At 44.7% G+C, this 23,610-nt stretch overlaps 1 protein-coding gene across 1 annotated transcript in view; it reads left to right on the top strand.

Annotated features, from left to right (window-relative positions):
- Window positions 1–23,610, top strand: part of TXNDC12 (thioredoxin domain containing 12) — a 55,165-nt gene that overhangs the window by 10,522 nt on the left and 21,033 nt on the right. The window contains exon 3 of the mRNA XM_030205885.1: window positions 20,816–20,868. Coding sequence (XP_030061745.1) covers window positions 20,816–20,868 — 53 coding nt within the window. The remainder of the gene's footprint in view (window positions 1–20,815; window positions 20,869–23,610) is intronic.

Below are 23,610 nucleotides of genomic sequence, written 5' to 3'. Positions count from 1 at the left end.
CAATTCTACTATATCTTTTTTGAGATACGGAGACCAGTACTGAACACAATACTCCAGGTGCGGTCGCACCATGGAGCGATACAACGGCATTATAACATCCGCACACCTGGACTCCATACCCTTCCTAATAACACCCAACATTCTATTCGCTTTCCTAGCCGCAGCAGCACACTGAGCAGAAGGTTTCAGCGTATCATCGACGACGACACCCAGATCCCTTTCTTGATCCGTAACTCCTAACGCGGAACCTTGCAAGACGTAGCTATAATTCGGGTTCCTCTTACCCACATGCATCACTTTGCACTTGTCAACATTGAACTTCATCTGCCACTTGCACGCCCATTCTCCCAGTCTCGCAAGGTCCTCCTGTAATCGTTCACATTCCTCCTGCGACTTGACGACCCTGAATAATTTTGTGTCATCGGCGAATTTAATTACCTCACTAGTTATTCCCATCTCTAGGTCATTTATAAATACATTAAAAAGCAACGGACCCAGCACAGACCCCTGCGGGACCCCACTAACTACCCTCCTCCACTGAGAATACTGGCCACGCAATCCTACTCTCTGCTTCCTATCTTTCAACCAGTTCTTAATCCATAATAATACCCTACCTCCGATTCCATGACTCTGCAATTTCTTCAGGAGTCTTTCGTGCGGCACTTTGTCAAACGCCTTCTGAAAATCCAGATATACAATATCAACCGGCTCCCCATTGTCCACATGTTTGCTTACCCCCTCAAAATAGCAACATTCCATGTAGAATCTCAAATAGTAGCAACAGTGGAGGAGTGGCCTAGTGGTTAGAGTGGTGGACTTTGGTCCTGAGGAACTGAGTTCGATTCCCACTTCAGGCACAGGCAGCTCCTTGTGACTCTGGGCAAGTCACTTAGCCCTCCATTGCCCCATGTAAGCCGCATTGAGTCTGCCATGAGTGGGAAAGCGCGGGGTACAAATGTAAAAAAACCCCCCCAAAAACTATGAAAGTCTTAGTGGCAGGTATAAAACAACTATTGCTACCAAATAATGATGGAACATTCTCATAAAGAGCTCTGTGAGCCAGCGCCAAGATCTGAAACTCAATATGAAACCTTACTGGAAGCTAATGAAATGTTTTTAGTATTAGTTTCTTGGAAGCTTGATTTACTGCTATTTGGAAATACCGGCGTAGCAGTTTACAATACATGTCTTATATCATAGACCCAGCAGTGGGGTTACTACTGCGTTCTGCAACGTCTAGCCTTCTCTGGTTAGTTGGGATTATCTTTCGTTATGCCACGTTAGCATACTGGATCCCGCAGGAGAGATCCCTTAGGGCCACGTGTGCGATGGAGCCCTGGGTACAGCCAGCCAGCAGGTGTGTATAGCAGATGTGGCATTGCTGGAAACTGGACTGGCCAGCTGGCAGAGAGCGGACGGTGCCAGTGGGAGCAGTTCACACAGGTGTAATTGTTTAATGAATGAATCTTTCAGTTGGAAGCTTTCTTTTTTTTTTTTTCTGTTAATTCCAAGGTCAGCTAGGAAGGAAATGTGCCCAGTTTGCCTTTAAGAACTGATGCAGGTCTGTGTTGTATACATCCTTGTGACCTTGCGTCAAAATGTACAGCTTTGAAAAATTCCCCCACACTGTCACATATTAAACTTTTCCTATATGCTGATGCGTAAGCAAAAATATGGCTTTCATAGAGGTATCGGCAACCAAAGACAGCTGAGTGAAAGAGAAAACTTGAAAAAGTCACAAAATACAAAAATCTACGAACTGAGGCCCCTGTTTACTAAGCAGCGTTATAGGCATGCTAACGTTTTTAACATGCGTTAACCATGTGCGTGCCTACAATATCCCTATAGACGCCTACATGGTTAGTGTGCGCTAAGTGTAGGCGTGCTAAAAACACTAACCCACCTTAGTAAACGGGGCCCTGAGACTGAAAGACCATGGAAGCAAAAATCAAAAGTAGTACTAATTATAAGAAAGACCTTAGGAGTCGTATCAGGTACATTGGAAAAAAAGAAAAACCACTAGGAAGTGCTTAAAATTGAAGCTGTCACGGCCCTGCCCGTTGCAAAAGGCACAGTTCTTAAGTCCTTGGGTAGGGCTACAATGGCCAGTGCAAAGACTGAGAACAGAAACTCAAGCTTTGATGACAAAAATGTATATAATATATGTATAGGGCAAGATTCTATATATGATGCCTAAAAAATCAGCGCTGATCCCCTAGGTGAGGAAAGGAGTTTTTGGCGATATGGAATCCCTACCTGTCTAGATTGAGCCCAAGGGGAAGACGCCTGATTGTCAACACCTTATGAGTAATGGATGAGATACCTAATGTCAGAGTTAGAGATGGGGGGGGGGGGGGGGGAAGGGGGTAGGATAGGGTTGGGAGGGGGGAAGAGGGAAGGGGTGTTTAATAATCACTAATGGATGGTTTCAGAGAATTACTGGTTTGAGTAAGTAATGTTGTCCAAGCGATATTTGGAGTGTTATTGTATTGTTGGTTTAATAAAACTGTTTAAGCATAAGTATAACATCACATAGGGAGGGGGGAGGGTTAAAATGGTTTAAAGGTTGATGACAGTAGATACATTCAACTGTTTCATATGTGTTCTTATATTTGAGCAGTTTATACTTATATTTTTGAAGTGTATGCATTGGCTTGTCATCAATAAAATTGTTATAAATTAACCGCCCTGAACCTCTTGATGGGACTAGATTATTAGATTAGAAATGTAGTAGATTGGTAGGCAAGATGTCCCTTGACTAAATCCGTGTTGGAATTGTCTCATTAATCCATGCTTTTGAATATGCTCTGTAATTTCTTTTTTAAATAGTCTCTACCATTTTGCTTGGCACTGACATCAAGTTCACCGGTCTATAATTTCTTGGATCACCTCTGGAACCCTTTTTAGAAATTGGCGCTACATTGGTCACCTTCCAATCTTCTAGTACCATGCTTGATTTTAAAAATAAATTATATATTATACTAAATTGGTGCTGAAAAACACAATTTTATACGCCACACTTAAAGTTAGACACAGCTTATAGAATAGCGTTTACGCCTGGGACTGGAGCCTAACTTTAGGGGTAGTTGCCAGCTGAAACATGGTGCAAATGTACGCTCCTAAATTAGGCGTTAATCCTCTTTTATTCTATAATAACATGCGCAAATGCTAGGAATGCCCCCATTCCGCCCATGACCTCCCATTTCCACGCCCTTTTTCTGCCTAAATTTACATACATAAGTTCCAATTAAATCTAATTATTACCAATAATTGCTTGTTAAAATGGCAGTGGCACTAATTGGCTCGTTATTCAATTTGTGTACACAATTTAATTGAATATGTGCCCAGATTTGCGTGCGCAATTTTTGGCGACTTTTTAGAATTAGGGGGATAATGTCTATCTCAGGAATCATGTCTTGGGCTCTGATGAATGTTATGACTGGGGTCAGAACCCCTCTCAAACTTACCTCTTTCCTGGGGGTCAGCTTCTTAGCTGGCTTCTGTTTCTTTTGTCTGTCCTTTCTGAGCTGGCTCTGTCTCTCTGTGCTGGCAGCTTCCAGCAGCATGGCTCTAATTGTTTCACTATACTGCACCTGTGTGGGTGGACTGAGTTACCTCTACCTCTCTTTGGGGGTACTGGCTTCAAGTGCTTCACGGTTTTGCATTTGTGTGGGTTGGGCCTCTCTGGGTCAGTGTGCTGTTGCCTGGGGCTAGGGAGTGTGACATCATCAGGGAGGGCCTTGATAAGGAAGTGGTGTTGTTTCCTTCAGGGCCTTGGTAACAGTGGTGTTTGCTTTAGGTAGGGTGGTGCAGTGTGCACTTCTGACTTTGTGTCTAGTTTCCCTGCTTGCTTTTGCTAAGGGCCAGGTTAGTGTTAGTGCAGTGTGCACTGGTGACTGTGTGTTTAGCTTTCCTGCTTTTCCCTTATGGTTCCCCTGCTTTTCCCTCTTGGTTTTGGAAGCATTGCTGTGTAGGGCTTTGGAAGCTCTGTTGTTGATAGAAGTACTTCAGGGTTTGGTGTTGTTAGGAACACTGCAGAGTTTGCTGTTAGAAGTACTTCTGGGTTTGTGCTATTGGGAGCATTGCAGTCTTTGCTGTTGGTGTTTGGTGATTTAGAATCACTTTTGGCTTATGTGTTAGCTTCCCTGCTTTTTCCTTGTGGCTCCCCTGTCTTCCCTTTTAGTGCTAGGAGCTCTTCTGGTTGCTTGCCAGAGTAGTGCTTAGGAAGCACCTTGTTAGTTGTATCTAGCTTGCTAGAGCAGTGCTTAGGTAGCTTGTTAGTTTTGTGTTTAGCTTATTAGTGTAGAGCTCTGCTTGTAGCTTGGTGCTTAGTAGCACCTGTGTTAGCTTTGTGTTTAGTTCCCTGCTCTGTTAGTTTAGGGCTTAGGAAGTCCCTTTCTTGAGCAGGGCTTAGGAGCTCATGTTTAGTATAGGGCTTAGGAAGTCCTTTTGTCAGTTTACTGTTAGGAACACTCCTGCTGGTTTAGGGATTGGGAGCACGTAGATCAGTTTAGGTTAGGAGCACTTCTGTTTCCAGTCCTAGTCCCTATGTCATCCGGTATCCAGTAAGTCCTGTCGGCTACTCGAACCTAGGAGCTCAACTCCTGGGGGGCTTAGTAGCTAAGTGCAGGTGAAGCTGTGTGGACCAGTCCGGTGTGCTCCAGTACGGTGTTCTAATCCTGTGTCCTCCAGTCCGGGGGATTCCAATCGAGTGTTCCAGTCCGGGGGATTGCAGTCCAGTGTTCCAGTTCTGTGTCCTCCAGTCCGGGGGATTCCAGTCCATGTGTTCCGGTTCGCTGGGCAGTGCCTGCAGTCCCTGCCGGTGTGCTTACCCAGTGTTGGTTGGTGGGTTTTGCCTGCTGCTGTCGCTCCTCGTCAGCAGCCCAAGGGCTCACGTTTGCTCCAGAGCCCGGTCCCGCGGGCTCTGAACCTGAGAACCTGACAATGAATGTGTTAAGAAATACGTAGAATTTATAAATGAAATGTAACCCATCCTGCACTCACTGAAGGTAGTTCTGAAATGCTGACTGTCTTGAACTAGAATGTTTCCCATATTACTCTACACATGCAAAACATTTACAGATACTTTTGTTATCTGAATAATAGTGACACAAACTCCCTCAATTATCAGACATATTGTGAGGCAACTCAAAACCCTGCAAATGTATCATGTAGAACTAGAGAATGACACGGGGACAGAGCTCGCGGGGATGGGGCGGGGCCAGATCCCACGGGGTGGGGATGGGGCCAGATCCCATGGGGGACAGGGTGGGGATGGGGACAGAGCCCACAGGGACGTATCATTTTCTATTTGGAAGGGTATAGAGTGGTGGTGGGAAGGAGGGTTGTTATAGCTGCTCATTGTTATTGTTTTCTATTTGTAATTTATACAAAACAGTTACACAGCATATAGTTCCTTTTTATACTTTAATAAAACGATTTAAATATAAAATTGTACGTGTTCAAGGCTTCTGTAGATGAAGACAGAGCCCACGGGGACAGGGACAAACTTTGTCCCCATGTCATCCTCTACTTAGAACCCAAGCTGATACACGCCACCACCTTCTCTTACATGAGCACGCAGCTGTGGAATGCACTACCTACAGCCCTGAAAGCTATCGATGAAATAACCAATTTCCGCAAATCTCTGAAGACACATCTATTCAACAAGGCCTACAAAGAGAATCCATAGCCTTACAAACTACCTCACCAACACACCCAACCACTACAGTCCACCTATATCTTGCCTAACACATTCCTTCTCTCTTCCCTCACCTAAGTCTTGGTACTTTACTAATTGTATCTGATATCATGGAATGATTTTCATAACCAGTGGTGTGCTGGAGCAGGCTCTCAAAGGCTCGCAAGAGCCGGTTGTTAATTTTTTGAGAATTTTGGGAGCCGGTTGTTAAAGTAGGGCCCTTCATGGCTACTTTAACAACTGGCTTCCAAAATATGGGCTTGGGCCCCCTGCTGAATTCTCTTTTACTTTGCTGGTGGGGATGCTGAGCCCTGCCAACCAAGTAAATAGACTGCTGCTGCTCCCCACTCCTTGTTTCCAGCTCTGAGCAGAAGGCTGGGACTTCTCGAGCATGTGAGAGAAGTTCCAGCATGCTGCTCAGAGCAAGACGTTGGGAGTGGTGGCAGTCCATTTATTGGCTGCCAGCAAAGGTATGCCTAGCGTGCCCGCACGAAGGGAGGGAGGAGAGAGAGGCAAGTGTTGCTTTCCCCGCCACGGCCACCCCTGGCCCTTTCAACTGCAGAGCTGGCTACGTCCGGAGAAAGAGCCTGTTGTTAAAAATTTACCAGCACACCCCTGGTCATAACCAAACTCTGTAAGCCACATTGAGCCTGCAAATAGGTGGGAAAATGTGGGATACAAATGCAATAAATAAACAAACAAACAAACAAACAAACAAACCTATATAACACACCTATCATATTAGAACTGGACTAACTTGGGATTTAAGATCAGACAGCGAGAGATGTTGGGTGGAACCCGTCTTTCTTAGTGTTCGTTATGTGAGACGTTCTTTTCTGTGGCAGGACCAGGATTATGAACCTGCCTTCCAGGGTATCTTAGTGTTTGTCTGACCTTCCAGCAATTTAAGAAGCTTCTTAAGACTCATTTATTTTTGAAGGCTTTTTCTTGTTAGGAGATATTTTTACAGTCAGTCATAAATGTTGATGGAAACGGACAATGTCAAGAGTGTGTGTGTTTTTTTTTTTTTGCAAAGTAATTTTCCTATGGTTACACCTTTTGTGAATATGAATCATTTTGCTGGATTCTTCATCAAGTAGTTTTTTTTAATTATTATTTTATGTTTAATCTTTTTTTATTGACGAGAAAATCAATATATTCGCTGACAACACAGCATGTAAGAAACAAAACACTAGATGTACAATCGTCAACCTCTGAATTGTTAACATGCCCCCCCACCCCCCTATCCAGACCAAACCCATTTACCCTCCGTATCCTCTCCCACCTTATGAACACAGCAAAATATAAACACATGTTATACAGCAATAATCTTATCTAATTCCAAACCCCAAGACCACCCCTTTCCCCTTTTCGAACCCATTACCTCAAGCGCCCAGATATCCCCCTACCCTACTACCCCCCCCCAGCACTCCAAAGAGTGTGTTGTTTTTATTGAATTATGTATATACTAGTAAAAAAGGCCCGTTTCCGAAACCAATGAAACGGGCGCTAGCATGTGGCTTTTTTTTTGTGTGTGTGTGTGTCACAGAGTTATTTTGTGTGTGTGAGAGTGGGGTGTGTGTGCAGGTTGTTGATGTGTGTCTTTTTTTTTGTTTTGTTTTTTGGGTGGGGGGTTGGGGAATGTGCTGTGCTGTGCTGGCAAAGTGGGATGGATTTGAGGGTGTGTGGCTTTGAGGGTGTGTTTCTGTTGTATTGTGTGTGTGTGTGGTTTTGTATGTCAAGGAGGTTTGTGGATGGGGGTCTTTCTGTTGGTGAAATGTGAATGTGGTTGTAGGGGGGGTCAGCCTTTGCTGAGTGGTGGATTGTTTTTTCCGGGTTTTTTTTTTTGTCGCCTAGCGTTGCCTGGGAACGGTTTGTGATGGTCCTTTGTGTTTCAGAACGTTGAGGGTGTTTGTTCTGATTGGTCAGTCATGCGAGGGCGAGGCAGAGAGACATGGTCAGTGTTGTGGCTTCACCACCATGAACTGACGAACCCTTCAGGGAGTGACTGAGTGAATTCAGAATGTTGTCTTCAGAATGTTGAGGGTGAGTTTTATTATAGTAGATTTTTCTTTTGTAAGCTGCTTAGTTGTTAAGTGAGGTAAAAATTTTGAAATAAATAAACCTCTGAGAACTCGAACAGTAACAACTTTAGCTATGAAAAAGCAGCACTACAGCAATACTGAGCCCTAGAAAAGCACTGCCTTCCTTTCCAGCAGGGAAAGGACATTTCCTGATTCCTAGGGCAATGGGGCAACGCACTGAAAACTGCATCTGTTTTGCAGTTCTTCTGGGATCTTGCCAGGTACTTGTGACCTGGATTGGCCACCGTTAGAAACAGGGATACCGGACTTGATGGACCTTCGGTCTGTCCCAGTATGGCAATACTTATGCTTACGTTCTAATGGTGGTTGGCTGCAGTCTGGCCCTGTACATATTGATAAAAAGAAAACAAAAAAGGCAACAGTCTACTTGCTACATAAAAATCTATTATAAAAAGTAGACCGATACACATATATAAAAAAACAAAGAAATAATTTATTCAAACCAAGATAAAAACAGTACCCTGAACATGAGGTACCCATGTACTATTCTTTCTAATTATAGAACTCTCTGTAGTGAATGTGTTCTTATTAGAAAAAGCTCCAAAATACGTAATTTTCTCGTGAGTCTAAATAAATCTATTCTTGTGTTCAAAGCATTGTAACGTGGTGTTGGTATGAAAGATAATCCTTTATTCAGGATAGAAAGTTCATTTGAATTTAATTCTCTTTTAGATAGATTTATAACATTATGTGATTTTTTTGACACCCTTCTATTGATAATTTATTCAAATCTTTGCTCATCACTTCCAATAATCCTCTATTGGTTTTGTGTGTGGAAAAACAGTTCTGTTGTTGGGTTGTCTGTTCATTGAATTTCCTGCAGTCTGGCCCTGTACATATACAGAGCCGGTGGTTGGGAGGCGGGACTGGTGGTTGGGAGGCGGGGATAGTGCTGGGCAGACTTATACGGTCTGTGCCAGAGCCGGTGGTGGGAGGCGGGACTGGTGGTTGGGAGGCGGGGATAGTGCTGGGCAGACTTATACAGTTTGTGCCAGAGCCGGTGATGGGAGGCAGGGCTGGTGGTTGGGAGGCGGAGATAGTGCTGGGCAGACTTATATGGTCTGTGCCAGAGCCGGTGGTGGGAGGCGGGGATAGTGCTGGGCAGACTTATACGGTCTGTGCCTTGAAGAGGACAGGTACAAAACAAAGTAGGGTATACACAAAAAGTAGCACATATGAGTTTATCTTGTTGGGCAGACTGGATGGACCGTGCAGGTCTTTTTCTGCCGTCATCTACTATATTACTATGTTACTATATTGATTAACTTTTTACCGTTGGAAGTATGAGGTCTTTTCGCCAGAGCAGCAAGCCTGTGGAAGCGCAGACTAAGCATAATTTGTAACTCGGTATCAGGTCTTTTGAATTACTGGCTCTCCAGGAACTTTGGTGCTCCTGGCTTGCCTGACTGAACCAGTAGTTTTCCTACGTTTGCAATGATTTACTGGGCCTGGTTATGAGCAGCTATGCTTACTGGTGCTGGAGTTGTGCTCTCTTATGCTGACTTGGACTGAAAGGGTAGCCTTATCATCACAGTTATGTACTTCTTTTCATTGTGGAGGGTAAATGGGGAGGGATGGAGAAGTCTGGCACTGTAGGGTGCAGGTGTAATGGTGGGGTCTGGGATGGCAAGGGAGGGATGGGATGGGGGGGATGAGGAAGATAATAAGATGAGCAATCTTAATAGCTTAAGGGTGTAGAAGGTGGGAGAGGGGAGGGATGGGGAGGTTAGGCAGAGATATCCTAGGTAGGATGGAAGGGATAATAAGTAGATAGGTTCTTCAAACTGGGTGGGGGAGATACTGGCTGGGATGTCTTCACTGCCCTATTAAGGAAGTATTTGAATTTGTACACCTTATTCTGCAAGGTGTTTCGTAATGTCTTTCAATATAGCATCTTGTAATGTAGGAGGTATTTCATCACCCATTAAACGGCAGAAGATTTTGCAAGCCTTGAATCAGAAACAGATTACGATAGCTTTTTTTTATGGGAAACGCACTTAGACACTAAGGAGCATCAAAAATTATGTAGATGGTGGGTGGGGCACTATTTTGAGGCTTCCGTAAAGGTCAGAAAAGCCGGAGTCATCATTCATATTCGTAAAGGGTTCCGGGTTACCACATATAGAATTATACAGGATACAGCAGGTAGAGATATGTGATTGTACATCTCACTACAGAGTGTCGACCTTTGTTTCTCTGTAATATTTATGCACAAAAACTTTATAGCAGAACTTTTTTACAAGCAAATTATTCAGCATCTTCAGGGCTTTGATGGAGTTCTGTTTTTATTAGAATTGAGATTTTAATGAATTCGGAGATCCTTTGCTGGATAGATCCCATGGGAGATCTGGAGGGGGGGGGGGCTTTTCATGTTTCCAGGGATGCTCCCTTATTATGTGACATTCTGGACTTGGTGGATGTGTGGTGGATTTTGCACCCAGTGGACTGTGACTGGACTCGTTTATCTCAGTGCACTCTACCATGTCCAAAATTGATTATATTTTGATTTCTAGACCAATATTTGTACTGGCTCGGGGCAGAGATGGTCCTATTAAAATATCGGACCGTGCCATGGTACAAGGAGTTTTGGTCTTCCCTGGGACCCCACCACATTATTTTCAATGGAAGTTTCCCCTATGTTTTTATAGGGATGGGAAGTTTCTTGACTTCCAGAAGTGGAATCTATATAAGGAAACAAATGATATCTATTTAGACAATCCAGCCCTTTGATGGGATACGGCTAAAGTGCTACTACGAGGAGAGATCTTTGCATATACCAGTCATCAAAAAAAAAAAAAAAAAAAGCCCAGGGAGAGGGAATGACTTTGACTAGAAAGGGAGGTCACTAGACTCAAACCACAACATTAAGAACTACAATAGGCCTTAGATTTATTTATTTATTGTGTTTTTGAAGGAATTCACTCAAGGCGGTGTGCAGTAAGAATAAATCAAAGATAGAACATATAGATAGGTAAGAGGAGTTAGAAATTAAGGGGACTAATTTAAAGAACATTGCACATGAGCTCAGAGAGGTGATTAAAAATTATCTTAGCTAGGGTAGGAGTGGATAAACATGTCCTGCTGCAGTATGTGCAGCCCGAGTCACTCGTGTGTGTGAGACTAACAAGTTAGTTACTTCTTCCATTAAAGGCTTGGTTGAAGAGCCAAGCTTTCACCTGCTTCCTGAAGTACAGATAGTCGTGTGTTAAGTGGAGCCTTTCAGGGAGTGCATTCCAGAGTGTGGGGATACTCTGGAGAAGGCTTACTTCTGCTATACAAAACTCGATTACTTATTTTAAATATAAAATGCACGAGCTTGCTAATAAGAGTGGTAGGTTGCTGACCCGCTTGATTCATCCAAAGCAAGGTCAACTTAAAATTGACACTTTGCTATCACCTCAGGGGACTCTGGAAAATGGGGATTTAGTTATCAAACTTTTATTGAAAGATTATTATGCCCAACTGGATCCTCCACTATTAGAGAGTGAAATGTATCTATCGAGTATAGACCTTCCTGCACTAGAACCCTCTAGCCTACGTTTGTTGAATGCTCCTTTTAAGGGGGAAGAGATGTCTTGGGCCATCCAACAGAGTTCTTGTGGATAAGCACCTGGACCAGATGGGTATAGGGGCAAATTTTATAAGATGTTGAAAAGTTAAGTTGTTCCCCCAATAACAGCTATGTTTAATGCAATGGTACAGCAGGGTATCTTGCCTAAGTCATTAGGATTGGCCCAGATTGTTGTTCTCCAGGCCAAGGCAGACAGTTGCATCAGAGGGAAGGCTTGGGGCCGGCGTGAGCAGTAGATGTGAGTAGGTCTGCTTTCTGCCAGTAAAGAGAAGGATTTAAAAGGTGCTGGGGGCTTGGAGGAGTGCAGTTAAGAGACCCCAGTTGTCGAGGGGAGGGGAGGGAGAGATGCAAGGAGTCTTGGGCTGGTGGGGCTTAGGGATCCACATCAGCCACATTGCTGCTGGGTGGGCCTGGGCCCACCCATGGCAACGCCACTGTTTTGAGATGCTAAATATGAGCCGTATTAGTTAATGTTTTATGCCCAGACTGGAAAAATAAGATGGCACTTTTCACCTTTAAGCCAATGTCCCATTAAGAAATGATGATATCAATGTATACGACGCATTCAGTGTTTCCAGCTGAAATCTATTATGTATACATTTCCCAAATGCTTTTTCTAAATGAGGTTTAGACAGGTGGTTCTTGTATATGTGATCAAAGATGTTCCACCTTCAAATGTGTAATCGTCGTGTAGTACCAACAGTGCTCCAGCTAGAAGATTAAACATAAAAATGCTCAAGCCAGTGGCATACTGATTCATCTCTAACAAGATGTTTGGGCTTTTTGATAAAATCATTGCTGACTTGTCCCCTTGACAAAGACAGCAGTACCTACTGACGTGTCTGTGTTGAGAATTATTCGGGTTTATGGTATCTTGTTCAGTCTCTTCCACTGGAAATAGTTACATAGTCACATAGTAGATGACGGCAGAAAAAGACCTGCACGGTCCATCCAGTCTGCCCAACAAGGTAACTCATATTTGCTGCTTTTTGTGTATACCCTACTTTGATTTGTACCTGTGCTCTTCAGGGCACAGACCGTATAAGTCTGCCCAGCACTATCCCCGCCTCCCAACCACCAGCCCCGCCTCCTACCACCGGCTCTGGCACAGACCGTATAAGTCTTCCCAGCACTATCCCCACCTCCCAACCACCGGCTCTGGCACAAACTGTATAAGTCTGCCCAGCACTATCCCCGCCTCCCAACCACCAGCCCCACCTCCTACCACCGGCTCTGGCACAGACCGTATAAGTCTTCCCAGCACTATCCCCACCTCCCAACCACCAGCCCCGCTTCCCACCACCGGCTCTGGCACAGACCGTATAAGTCTTCCCAGCACAATCCCCGCCTCCCTACCACCAGCCCCGCCTCCCGATCTTGTCCGTAACACTGATAGAACAGACTGCATTTGCTATGATTGATTGTTTGTTTTTTGCATTTTATGGAGGATCGACATGGATGAGGTAGATGATTATATTTTTGAAGGCAGAAAGTGTTCAGGCATGGTGGATGTGTCCAGGATCAGTGAGGCATTTCTGACTGCTGAATCTCAGGGCCACACTTTAGATAAGTGGGCGTGCCCCCCTAGCCCCCATCCGGGTTGTGGTGTTCCCTCCCCTTTCCTCCTTGCCACTTTTGGTCCCTCTCTGAACTGTGCATTTCACCACTAAGGTGATACAAAGGAGCCTCAGCAGCCCTCCTGGTTACTGATTGGCCAGGGCTGGAAGTGCTGCTGAAGGAGTACTCGCTGGCTGTGAGGGAGGGTATAGCATAGCAGTGTTCTTTTAGCGACACCCAGTGGACCTACACAGGAGCAGCGCTGGAAGCATTTCTTAAGGAAGCTGCATCTTCCTCTGGGCCATAGCTGCAGTGCAATCATGGCTTTAAGCCAGGGTGAGCAAAGAAGGACCCAAATTGTTTTGATTGTCATAAATGAAATGGGGGGGACCTCCAGAAAATCAGTTTTCCATAAAAGTTAATGTTCTCGTCCTGTCTGTTCACCATGGACTCTGCTCTCTGAAACCTGGAGTTGTGTAAAAAAAAACTATGCGCAGCGGTGAATCTCTGCAGGACAGTCAGCTGAAATATCTTTTATTTTTGTCGCATAAGCAAAAATACCCAATATCTCAGGGACTTTGCAGAGCTGAAGCAATTGAGATTTAATGGTGTAAATTACTTGAATCTGGACTGTTTTGGAGAGAGCAGAGGATGCTGTGCAGCTGGCAAGGCTTGTTATTGAACCAGGATAAGAATTATCAGGAGATGATCTTCAGAGACCATGAAGGGACTTGTGTGGTCTTGAAAGCAATGTGTATTGCCATCATTGTTCTGTTTTCTCCGGGTTTATTTGTTTCACTTATATCCCACATTTTCCCAATCAAATCGGGTTCAACGTGGTTTTTTGTGTTGCTCTGCTGTCTTTGACGTTAGAGGCCTGGTGATGCAGGCCTCAAGCCCCAGAGGAACAGGCAGATCTTAAGCAGCCAGCCTCACTAACAGCACAGAAAATTGTGGAGCACTATGTGGAAGAAATAACATGTAATGCCCTTGAGTCCAGGCTGAGGCCTAGTATAGGTGTTAGGCCAAGGTTGGGCCAAACATACACTACACGCTACCCTATCTACCAAGTCCTGCACACACACACACACACACACACACAGCAACCAACTTGCAGAAAAGGGAAGATAGGCCGTGAGGCCCGCCTGTATGCCCTATCAGGAACCCATATACTCAGAATTCAAGCAGGCGGGCCTCACGGCCGTACCGGAACTGACTCATACGTAGGGAGGGGAGAAAGGGAAGCACACACAGAAACACGTCAAGCAGAACCCCACGGCACACAAAGGAAATGAGGGACTACAAAATAAAGATACTGTAGGTGGAGACCCTCAGCAGACAGGGAAAGAAAAAGTCGGCAAAAATGGAGTGCGGAGCCTAACACACACACCCAGCACAGAAAGGGAATAGTGCTCACTACTACTACTACTACTACTTAGCATTTCTATAGCGCTACAAGGGTTATGCAGCGCTGTACAAGTTAAAACATGGGGAAGGACAGTCCCTGCTCAAGAGAGCTTACAATCTAAAGGTAACAAGCTATGTAGTCAGTGTAGGTATCATGAATGGGGAAGGTGGGTGGTTAGGTGCCAAAAGCAAGGGAGAAGAGATGGGCTTTGAGTAAGGACTTGAAGATGGGCAGGGAGGGCGTATGGGCTCGGGGAGTCTGTTCCAGGCATAAGGTGATGCGAGGCAGAAGGGGCGGAGTCTGGAGTTAGCGGTGGTGGAGAAGGGTACAGATAGGAGTGATTTGTCCTGAGAGCGGAGGTTACGGGTGGGGACATAGGGGGAGAGGAGGGAAATAGGAAGAACTAGAATGGTCACAAGGGAAGACTGCACTAAGCAGACAACTGCCAGAAGCATGGAAACTCTGCAGACAAAGGGTTAAACCAAGCTCTGAACGCACAGCTGCCAGAGGCAGGGAACACTGTAGATAAAGGGTTAATCAGAACTACAGGGAAAGAGCAAACAAACCGAGAGAAACAAAGTAGCCGGAGTCTGCTACAAGGGCAGGACTTACAAACAGAATACAAACACAGCACAGGAGGGTAACTAAAACAAACAAACTGGAACTTACGAGGTAGGAACTCACCACACAGCATCACAGCCAAACAGAGAGAATCCCAGGTGCAGAATAAAGAGGTAATTAGACACACGCTGGAAGCAGCCAGCAGACTGAAACAAATCAACAGGAAACTGCAAGCGAGGTAAGGAGTAACCAAACTCCACAAAAACACAGAGCTAACAGCTCAGACAGAGCGAAGGGAAGGCTGCAGCAGAATAGGAATAACGCCAAAGCAGGGGTTGTAGGGAAAGGTAAGCTTAAGTAGATCAGACTGACATCAGCTCAGCCCCTGACGGGCCACTCAGGAGCAGTCCCAAGCATTCCCCTGTCTGACTGGCAGAATTCTAACAGAATCATAACAATCTTTCAGTGTACTATGTGTGTGTCAATGGGAATGACCGAGGAAAGCCGCATTGAGGAGAAACATAAGCACTTCAAAATGAGTGATGACAACGATACTCAGAGAGTTATCCAGTGAAAGACAGCAAAAATCAGAAGAAAAGATAGGCAAACTGAATGTTCCAGTACAGGTAGACTGTTCTCTGCTAGAAATCAGCATTCCACCTTTCCGGTAAAGATATTAGAACAGGCACACCTAGTATAATTCCTTTACCAGAATATAAGAACTCTCAAAATGAGTCAGACCGATGTTTCACCTGCTCATGCGTCTTGTCATCTCCAGCAGCTGTGAGCAGCCCGTCTAGCAAGAGTGGGTCGGGTTAGTTTAGTATGATTTTAATACTTGGAGAGGAGAATGTTGAGGTTTGCTGAGCCCTAGGTCAGGATGGAGAAAACGTACAGACACAGACTTTCTTCTTGCGGAAAATGGAATTTGTTACTTTGATTGGGAGTGGTGGAAGGGTAGAAATGACACTTTGGCCTGCTATTCGTTATTTGCTCATTACAGGGCCTTTAAAAAAACGGCAGAAATATTTTCCTGAAATTTATAGAAAAATGCAGCTTTTTTTCTTTAGTGATAAACAAAAAAAAAAAGTGAGGTAAGTCCAAGGAGGATTTCAAGAAGTCTTTAATGTAAACAATATAAAAATGACCTGACACAGCCGTGTTTCAGCACAGGGGCCTGCCTCAACGATCAGGTAAATCTCTTATGTAATGGCAAATACATAAGATCCTTGCTGTTGAAACAGGGGTGTAGCTACGGGTGGGCCTGGGTGGGCCCAGGCCCACCCAATTTCAGCTCAGGCCCGCCCACCCAAGCACACACACACTGTGCAGCAGCCTAGCAACCACCACAGAAAAGGCACCCGCTTGCTCTGGCTCAGCTGAGCTGATCTCTCCAGGGTAGGCTGCTGCCCGATTTCGGCCCGCCCACCCAAGCGGCAAGCGCAAACACTACAGCAGCGTACCATGTCGCGTGGTCGCGGGCACCCGACGACGACTTACCCAAAGTCGCTTCGGCGAATTGGCGGGCGGGGCGCCAGTAGTAAAAGCAGCAAGCAGGCACGCTCGTCTCCGTCCACTTCCCTGCCCTCTCTGCGTCCCGCCTTCCTCTGATGTAATTTCCTTTCGGGGCGGGCGGGACGCTGAGAGGGCAGGGAAGCGGACGGAGACGAGCGTGCCTGCTTGCTGCTTTTACAACCCCCCGCTCGCTCGCCCGCCTGTTCGCCGCTGGAGTGGAAGTGCTGGCTCCTATCTAGCCCACTGTAAGGAAGGAAGCCATTTGGTAAACCTCTGTTTCCACTCCCCCGCGCAGCCGTTGCCGTTCACTCAAAGCACAGCAAACCTGTGAGCTGCTGCGTCCACGTTGCATTTCTTTATTGTTGGTCAGTTGAAACTCTGTGGAATCCTCAGTGAAAGCACTGAGCTGTAAATGCCGTCTGTTCAGAAAACCATTAATAATGCATTATTGACGTCGCAGATGGTTTTCTGAACATTAAAGACTTCTTGAAATTCTCCTTAGACTTAGCTCACGTTTTTTTTTGTTTGTCACTCACGTTCACGTGATTTTTTTTCCTCCTCCCCCTTCGTTGGCTTGCTTTTTTTCTTTAGACCAGATTCTTGAGGAATTTCTTACATAGTAACATAGTAGACGATGGCAGATAAAGACTTGTACTGTCCATCCAGTCTACTCAACAAGATAAACTCATAGTATAAGGTATGATGTGATACTACTTATGCAGACTTGATCTTGATTTGTCCTTGCCATTTTCAGGGCACAGACTGTAGAAGTCTGCCCGTCACTGGCCTTGTTCTCTAGCTATGGAAGCTGAATCTGTCCAGCCATGATCAGGGCACAGGACTTGACTTGTTTCATCTGTCATCCAGTGGCATACTGAGGGTGGGGTGCTGCAGGGAGCAGCACAGCTGCTGGCTCTGCCGGTTTCCTTCTCCCTTCTCCCTCTGATGTTACTTCCTGTTCCAGGGCAGAGGGAGCAGGGATCCCGGCGGAGCCGACTGCTTTCGAAGGTAACCCGATCTGAAATAAGCAAATGTTGACATCAGAATATATAAGTGAAACACAAAAGCACCTAACCCACCCCTCCCTCTTCCTGTGAGACTGTCATTGGAATGCTTTTGTGTTTCACTTATATATTCTGATAATTGTCAACATTTGCTTGCTTCCGATCTGAAGAAGAAGGGTTACCTTCGAACGCTAATCAAAAGATGTATTAAGTTAGTCCAATAAAAAAAAGGTATCATCTTATTTTCTTTTCTATGCTTTGATTTGTTTCTATTTATTACCTTTCAAAGAAGTTATATCTTGAAATGATTAGAGATGTTGCCCTGGTGGTTACTGCTCTGCCACCAACCCTAAATCGGATTTACTCTACGTCATAGGAGTTGGAGTCAGACAGTAGAAAAATAGGGGCGTCAGATTTGTAGGTTTGGTGTACTGACTCCACAGCCCTGGCTTTGTTTAAGACACTTGTCTCTTTAGCGGCTGCCCAGTGTGCTAATGCCAACACAGCCCATTCAAAGTGAATGGGTTGTGATGGTATTAGCGCATCAAGGCTTTGTAAACTTGGGGGGGGGGGGGGGACAGGCTGTTACAATGGATGCAGATCTTATAGAGGAACCATAATGCTTGCTAAAGTTCACTGGGACTTACGCCAAGCCCTTCCAATTAGAAAGAGGAACGTGGCAGGGGTGCCCATTGTCACACCTTTTCTTTGCTTTAGCGATGGTCGTTGGTACAGAGACCAAGGGAAATGGGACTTGATATACCGCCTTTCTGTGGTATTTTGCAACTACATTCAAAGCGATTTACATATATTCAGGTACTTATTTTGTAGCTGGGGCAATGGAGGGTTAAGTGACTTGCCCACAGTCACAAGGATCTGCAGTAGGAATCAAACTCAGTTCCCCAGGATCAAAGTCCACTGCACTAACCACTAGGCTACTCCTCCACTAGCAACATTCCATGTAGAAGCCTGCCCTTGCAGATCAGCAATGCGGCCACGCAGGCTTCTGTTTCTGTGAGTCTGACGCACGTCAGACTCACAGAAGCCTGCGCAGGCGCGTTGCTGATCTGCAAGGGCAGGCTTCTACATGGAATGTTGCTAGTGGAATAGCAACATTCCATGTAGAATCTCCAATAGTAGCAACAGAATCTCTAATAGTAGCAACATTCCATCTAGAATCTCAAATAGTAGCAACATTCCATGTAGAATCTACAAATAGGGAAAGGGAACTGGGACTTGATCTACCGCCTTTCTGAGGTTTTTGCAACTACATTCAAAGCGGGTTTACATATATTCAGGTACTTATTTTGTACCAGGGTCAATGGAGGGTTAAGTGACTTGCCCAGAGTCACAAGGAGCTAGCTGCAGTGGGAATCAAACTCAGTTCCCCGGGATCAAAGTCTGCTGCACTAACCACTAGGCTACTCCTCCACTCCACTAGGCGTAGTATGAATATATGGGAATTATATACTGAAGAGGGGAACTATAAAGCGTCACGTTTTGTAGACGGCAGTATCAGGGTTCCCATGACTTCCCCTTTCACACTTGATATCTGAATTTGGAGGCGTTTACGTGGCTTACTAAAAGGGCCACATAGAGTGGTGCTAGCCAGCAGCATGACTGAAAATGGTCAGGAGGGCACATTTGCCCACATGTGGAACACATTCCTAAGATGCAGAGGTTTTGGCATGGCTCCTCCACTGTTTAACCTCTCTCACATGTTGGCTCTTCACCCCTGTCATTTACCCGTGTCATTCCGTGTTCCTTCCCCTCTTGTCACATTGTTTCTGTCCCATCTCTGTGTTGCATTGTATCCTTTTGACTTAATGTAAGCCACATTGCGCCTGCTTATATGGGAAAATGTGGGGTAAAAATGCACCAAATAAAATAAATAAATAAACACAAGTCCGAGGGTTTTGGGAGGAGCGGTTGGGGCTACGAATCCTGGGGACAGCTGAACAATTGATTTTAGACATTCCGGGGTCCTTTAGAGGGCGGAATCGCTTTGAAACACTAATGCTCCGTAAGATGAGCTTACTGGCCAGGAAATGTATCTTACAGTACTGGACAGTCAAGGATCCTCCGGCATACTGGCACTGGAGAAACCAGTTACATCAGCTGGTGTCTTGGGAGGCGGGAGAATCTAGGTTCTCGCAGAAAAAGAGGGTCACATTTTTGGCTGTCTGGGGCCCTTATTTGCAAAGTCTAAGCCATAGAGGTCGTAGTTTACTTTTAAATACAGGGTGAACTCCACGGGCTGTTACTGAATGGTTTTTTCAGGTCTGGGGTAAAGGGGGGGTTAAGGAAGGGAATGGGAGAGGGCGGGGGGAGGATAGGTACATTTGATGGGGTAATAAATGTTGGCATTAAATTCACAATGCTGTATGTTAGTTAGCAATTGTTGTATATTTAGATTGCGGTTGGATGGTCGTTATATGCAGAACCTGTATGACAATGTTGGTGTTACTGTAATGTCAATAAAAAACGTTTAAACATAAAATAAATAAAAAAAATAGGTCTGCTGTTGTTAAAACAAATAACAGGTAAAACCATATTTAAACTTATGGGACTAATGTTGCTAAACTCAGAGGCTCAGAGATTAAATTCATAGTCTATTCAATTTATTACCCTAATTATGATTGCAGCACATATAGCTGAAGCTGCTGAGGGGGAACAGATAGAGCCACCTTGTATGCCTAAATCAGGTATTCCTAATATCTAAGTTAACAAGCAGTGCATGCTGGGAAGTGTGAAAAGTTTGATTCTAAATTACAATTATGCATTTTGATTTCTTATTGACCATTTGTTTTTGTTTTTTTTAAAGGGGACTCATACTCGCTCAACCTTTAAAAAAAAAACAATGGTCAGAAGCACAAAAAACTAAAGTCAATAAGAAATCAAAATGCATAATTGTAATTTAGAATCAAACTTTCTTTAGTTGTACAACTTGCAGCTGGGGAGGGGGAAAATGTTAGAGCTGTAAAGCTTTAAAGTTGTTTGAGGTGCTTAAATGTTGTATCAATAGTAGCTTATATGTTATTGTTATATTAGATATGAAAAATTATATATACAAAAATTACTGGCTAAATTCCCAGCTTTTTTAGGGGAATAGAGTCAGTTTGCATCTTTCTCTGTGTCTGCTGGCAAAGAAACACAACCCACGTACAACCAACAATTACCTGCCTCTTCGATTTCTTATTTGTTTTGTCTTAAAACACTATTTCTATAGCGTGACTACAGAGCTCATTTCATACTCTTCACAGTGGATGGGTATTAATAATGTTGATGTAATATAAAGCTCTAATGCTGTGATTGTTGTATATAAATAATGATGATAAGCTGTGATTGTTCTATAAGTAATGATGATGTCTCCTTCTCTTAAAAATGTTTTAGTGGATTGCCTCTCATGCTTCTCATCCACAAGACCTGGTGTGGAGCTTGCAAAGGTATGTATGCTGCTTGGTTCTGTGTTGACATGTAACACATTTCCATGTTATTTCTGCCTCTCAGAAGGCACCGTGTATGTGAAAAATGAACCTGCACAGTTCTGTCTGAAAGAGTAAAGAGAGACAGACAATGAGGTGTTCAACTGCCTATTGGCCCAGTCCAAAATGGGAAGGAAATCATGTCTAATTGCAGGCCAAGACAATTGCTGGCAGGCTTCTTTACTCTGCAGGGTCACATCCCTATGTCTGCCAGGCGAGGAGCTTTCCTTTCTCCTGGCATGTGAGCTAATTATTGTTCGATCTTTTGGAGCGTAGGGCTGAGTAGTGACAGACGACAGCGTTCCTTTCTCCTGGCAGTATAAGCTCATTATTGCCCGAACTTTTGAAGTGTAGAACTGAGTAGTGACAGGTGACAACATCGAAGTGTCTCATGTCCTGCCGCCCCCTGCAGCAGATGTGGTGCACTGCGCTCCCAGTGGTAGATTCTTCCCAGACTCTGGCAGCAGCCGAGTTCTCAAGCCAGTTCATTTTATACTTGGAAATTTAGTTCAGGGATTTGGCTTTCTTGTGTCACACAGCTAATGTCATAAGAAGTTGTTTTTCTGCCTTGGTTTTTTTCTATTCTTAAGCAAACTGATGTTGTTTCTTTGTAACAGGTTCCTAGTTGGGAACCCAGGGGGGGTCCTCTTACTAAGGTGCGCCAGAACGTGACCTGGGCTGTGTAGATGCGTGTATTGGACACGCGCAGGTCCATTTTTCAGCGCACCTGCAAAAAAGGCCTTTTTTTGTGGGGGGGGGGGGGGGGCGAAAATGGATGTGCGTCAAAATGAAAATTGGCATGCATCCATTTTGGGCCTGAGACCTTACCGCCACCCATTGACTTAGCGATAAGGTCCCACACGTTAACCGGACGGTAATCGTCAGTGCTTACAATGCCGATTACTGCTCGGTTAGCGCAGCGCGCGTAGTGGATGTGGGTAAAAATTGAAATTATCGCCTGGGCCAACGCAGTAGCTCTGAATTGGCGCGCGTTGGACATGCATAGGTGCCTACGCGGCTTAGTAAAAAGGACCCCTAGTTGGTGTAGTGGACGCTTTTTTTTAAATCTCATTTCTCTGAAATTAGAGCTGGATTTTCAGGCCAGCAGAGTGGGGTGTTATCTTGCAAAATATCCTACGGTAAGAGTGTTGACATTTCAAAAATGCTCCAGGTCACCAGGGACAGGTTAAACCACTCTTGGTTTTGCATAGACAAACTTTGCAATTTGTGGTGTGAACAAAGTTGGAATAAATCCAAGAAGACAGGAGGAGCCTCCACGGAGAGTCAAAGCAAAACAGCAGAAGTAGAGGCTGACAAATGCGCAAACCAATAGGGAGATAATATAAAAAAAACAGTTTATTCAGAATATTCATATAAAAGACCTGACACGGTCCGTGTTTCGGCGCCAAAGCACCTGCCTCGGGGGTCACAAACAAGTTTCTCTGAGAAGAAGCCCGATGGGACTAGGTGTGCCCCGAGGACTGGGTTGAGAATGTCTGTCCTAATCAGACTGTAAGCTCTGTCGAGCAGGGACTGTCTCTTCATGTTCAAGTGTACTGCGCTGTGTACGTCTAGTAGCGCTATAGAAATGATAAGTAGTAGTAAGTAGTAGTAGTAGTCTCTGGGATTCTGGAATCTTTTCTACTCTTTGGGATTCCGAAATCTTGTTACTCTTTGGGATTCCGGAACCTTGCTACTCTTTGGGATTCCGGAATCTTGCTACTCTTTGTCCTTATCCCTTATTTGTCCTGTTTGTCTGTCCTAATTATATTGTAAGCTCTGTCGAGCAGGGACTGTTTCTTCATGTTCAAGTGTACAGCGCTGCGTACCTCTAGTAGCGCTATAGAAATGATAAGTAGTAGTAAGAAGCTGATTGGCTTGAATAATTCCTTTATGTATGCACGTGGTTATAAAAACAAGTTAATCCACAGAGAGAACAAAAGACCAGCCAACCGATCAGCAAACACCAGAGAAAGTTGTTTGTGACCCCCGAGGCAGGCGCTTTGGCGCCGAAACACGGACCGTGTTGGGTTTTTGATATGAATATTCTGAATAAACTGGGTTTTTTTGGTGAACAAAGTTGGACCAGCTTGGCCTGTTTGGTGACCTATCACATTCTTATTAGCTTCCTTTTAAAGTCTGAACAGAATTTCATGCCTTATCCCACCAGGTACTCACAGGCCGATGCTCAGAATTTACACAGTAAGCCAACAGCGCAGAAACCATACCGCCAGAACAGTGTACAAACCTAGCTCGCCATTGCTCAGAGGAAATGATATACAAATTATATGTGCGCTGTAAAAGTGAAAGAGGGGAACGTGCTTGGCACATGCGCAGAAGAGTTTCGCAATAAGCTCAGCTCCTGCGCGCATACGACTGCTACTACTACTTATCATTTCTATAGCGCTACTAGACATACGCAGCGCTGTACACTTGAACATGAAGAGACAGTCCCTGCTCGACAGAGCTTACAATCTAATTAGGACAGACAAACAGGACAAACAAGAGATAAGGGAATATTAAAGTGAGGATGATAAAATAAGGGTTCTGAACAAGTGAATAAGGATTAGGAGTTAAAAGCAGCATCAAAAAGGTGGGCTTTTAGCTTAGATTTGAAGACGGCCAGAGATGGAGCTTGACGTACCGGCTCAGGAAGTCTATTCCAGGCATATGGTGCAGCAAGGTAAAAGGAACAGAGTCTGG

This window comes from Microcaecilia unicolor, chromosome 6, assembly GCF_901765095.1.
Source record: "Microcaecilia unicolor chromosome 6, aMicUni1.1, whole genome shotgun sequence".
Taxonomy (NCBI): Eukaryota; Metazoa; Chordata; class Amphibia; order Gymnophiona; family Siphonopidae; genus Microcaecilia; species Microcaecilia unicolor.
This window is presented reverse-complemented; position numbering and strand designations above follow the sequence as displayed.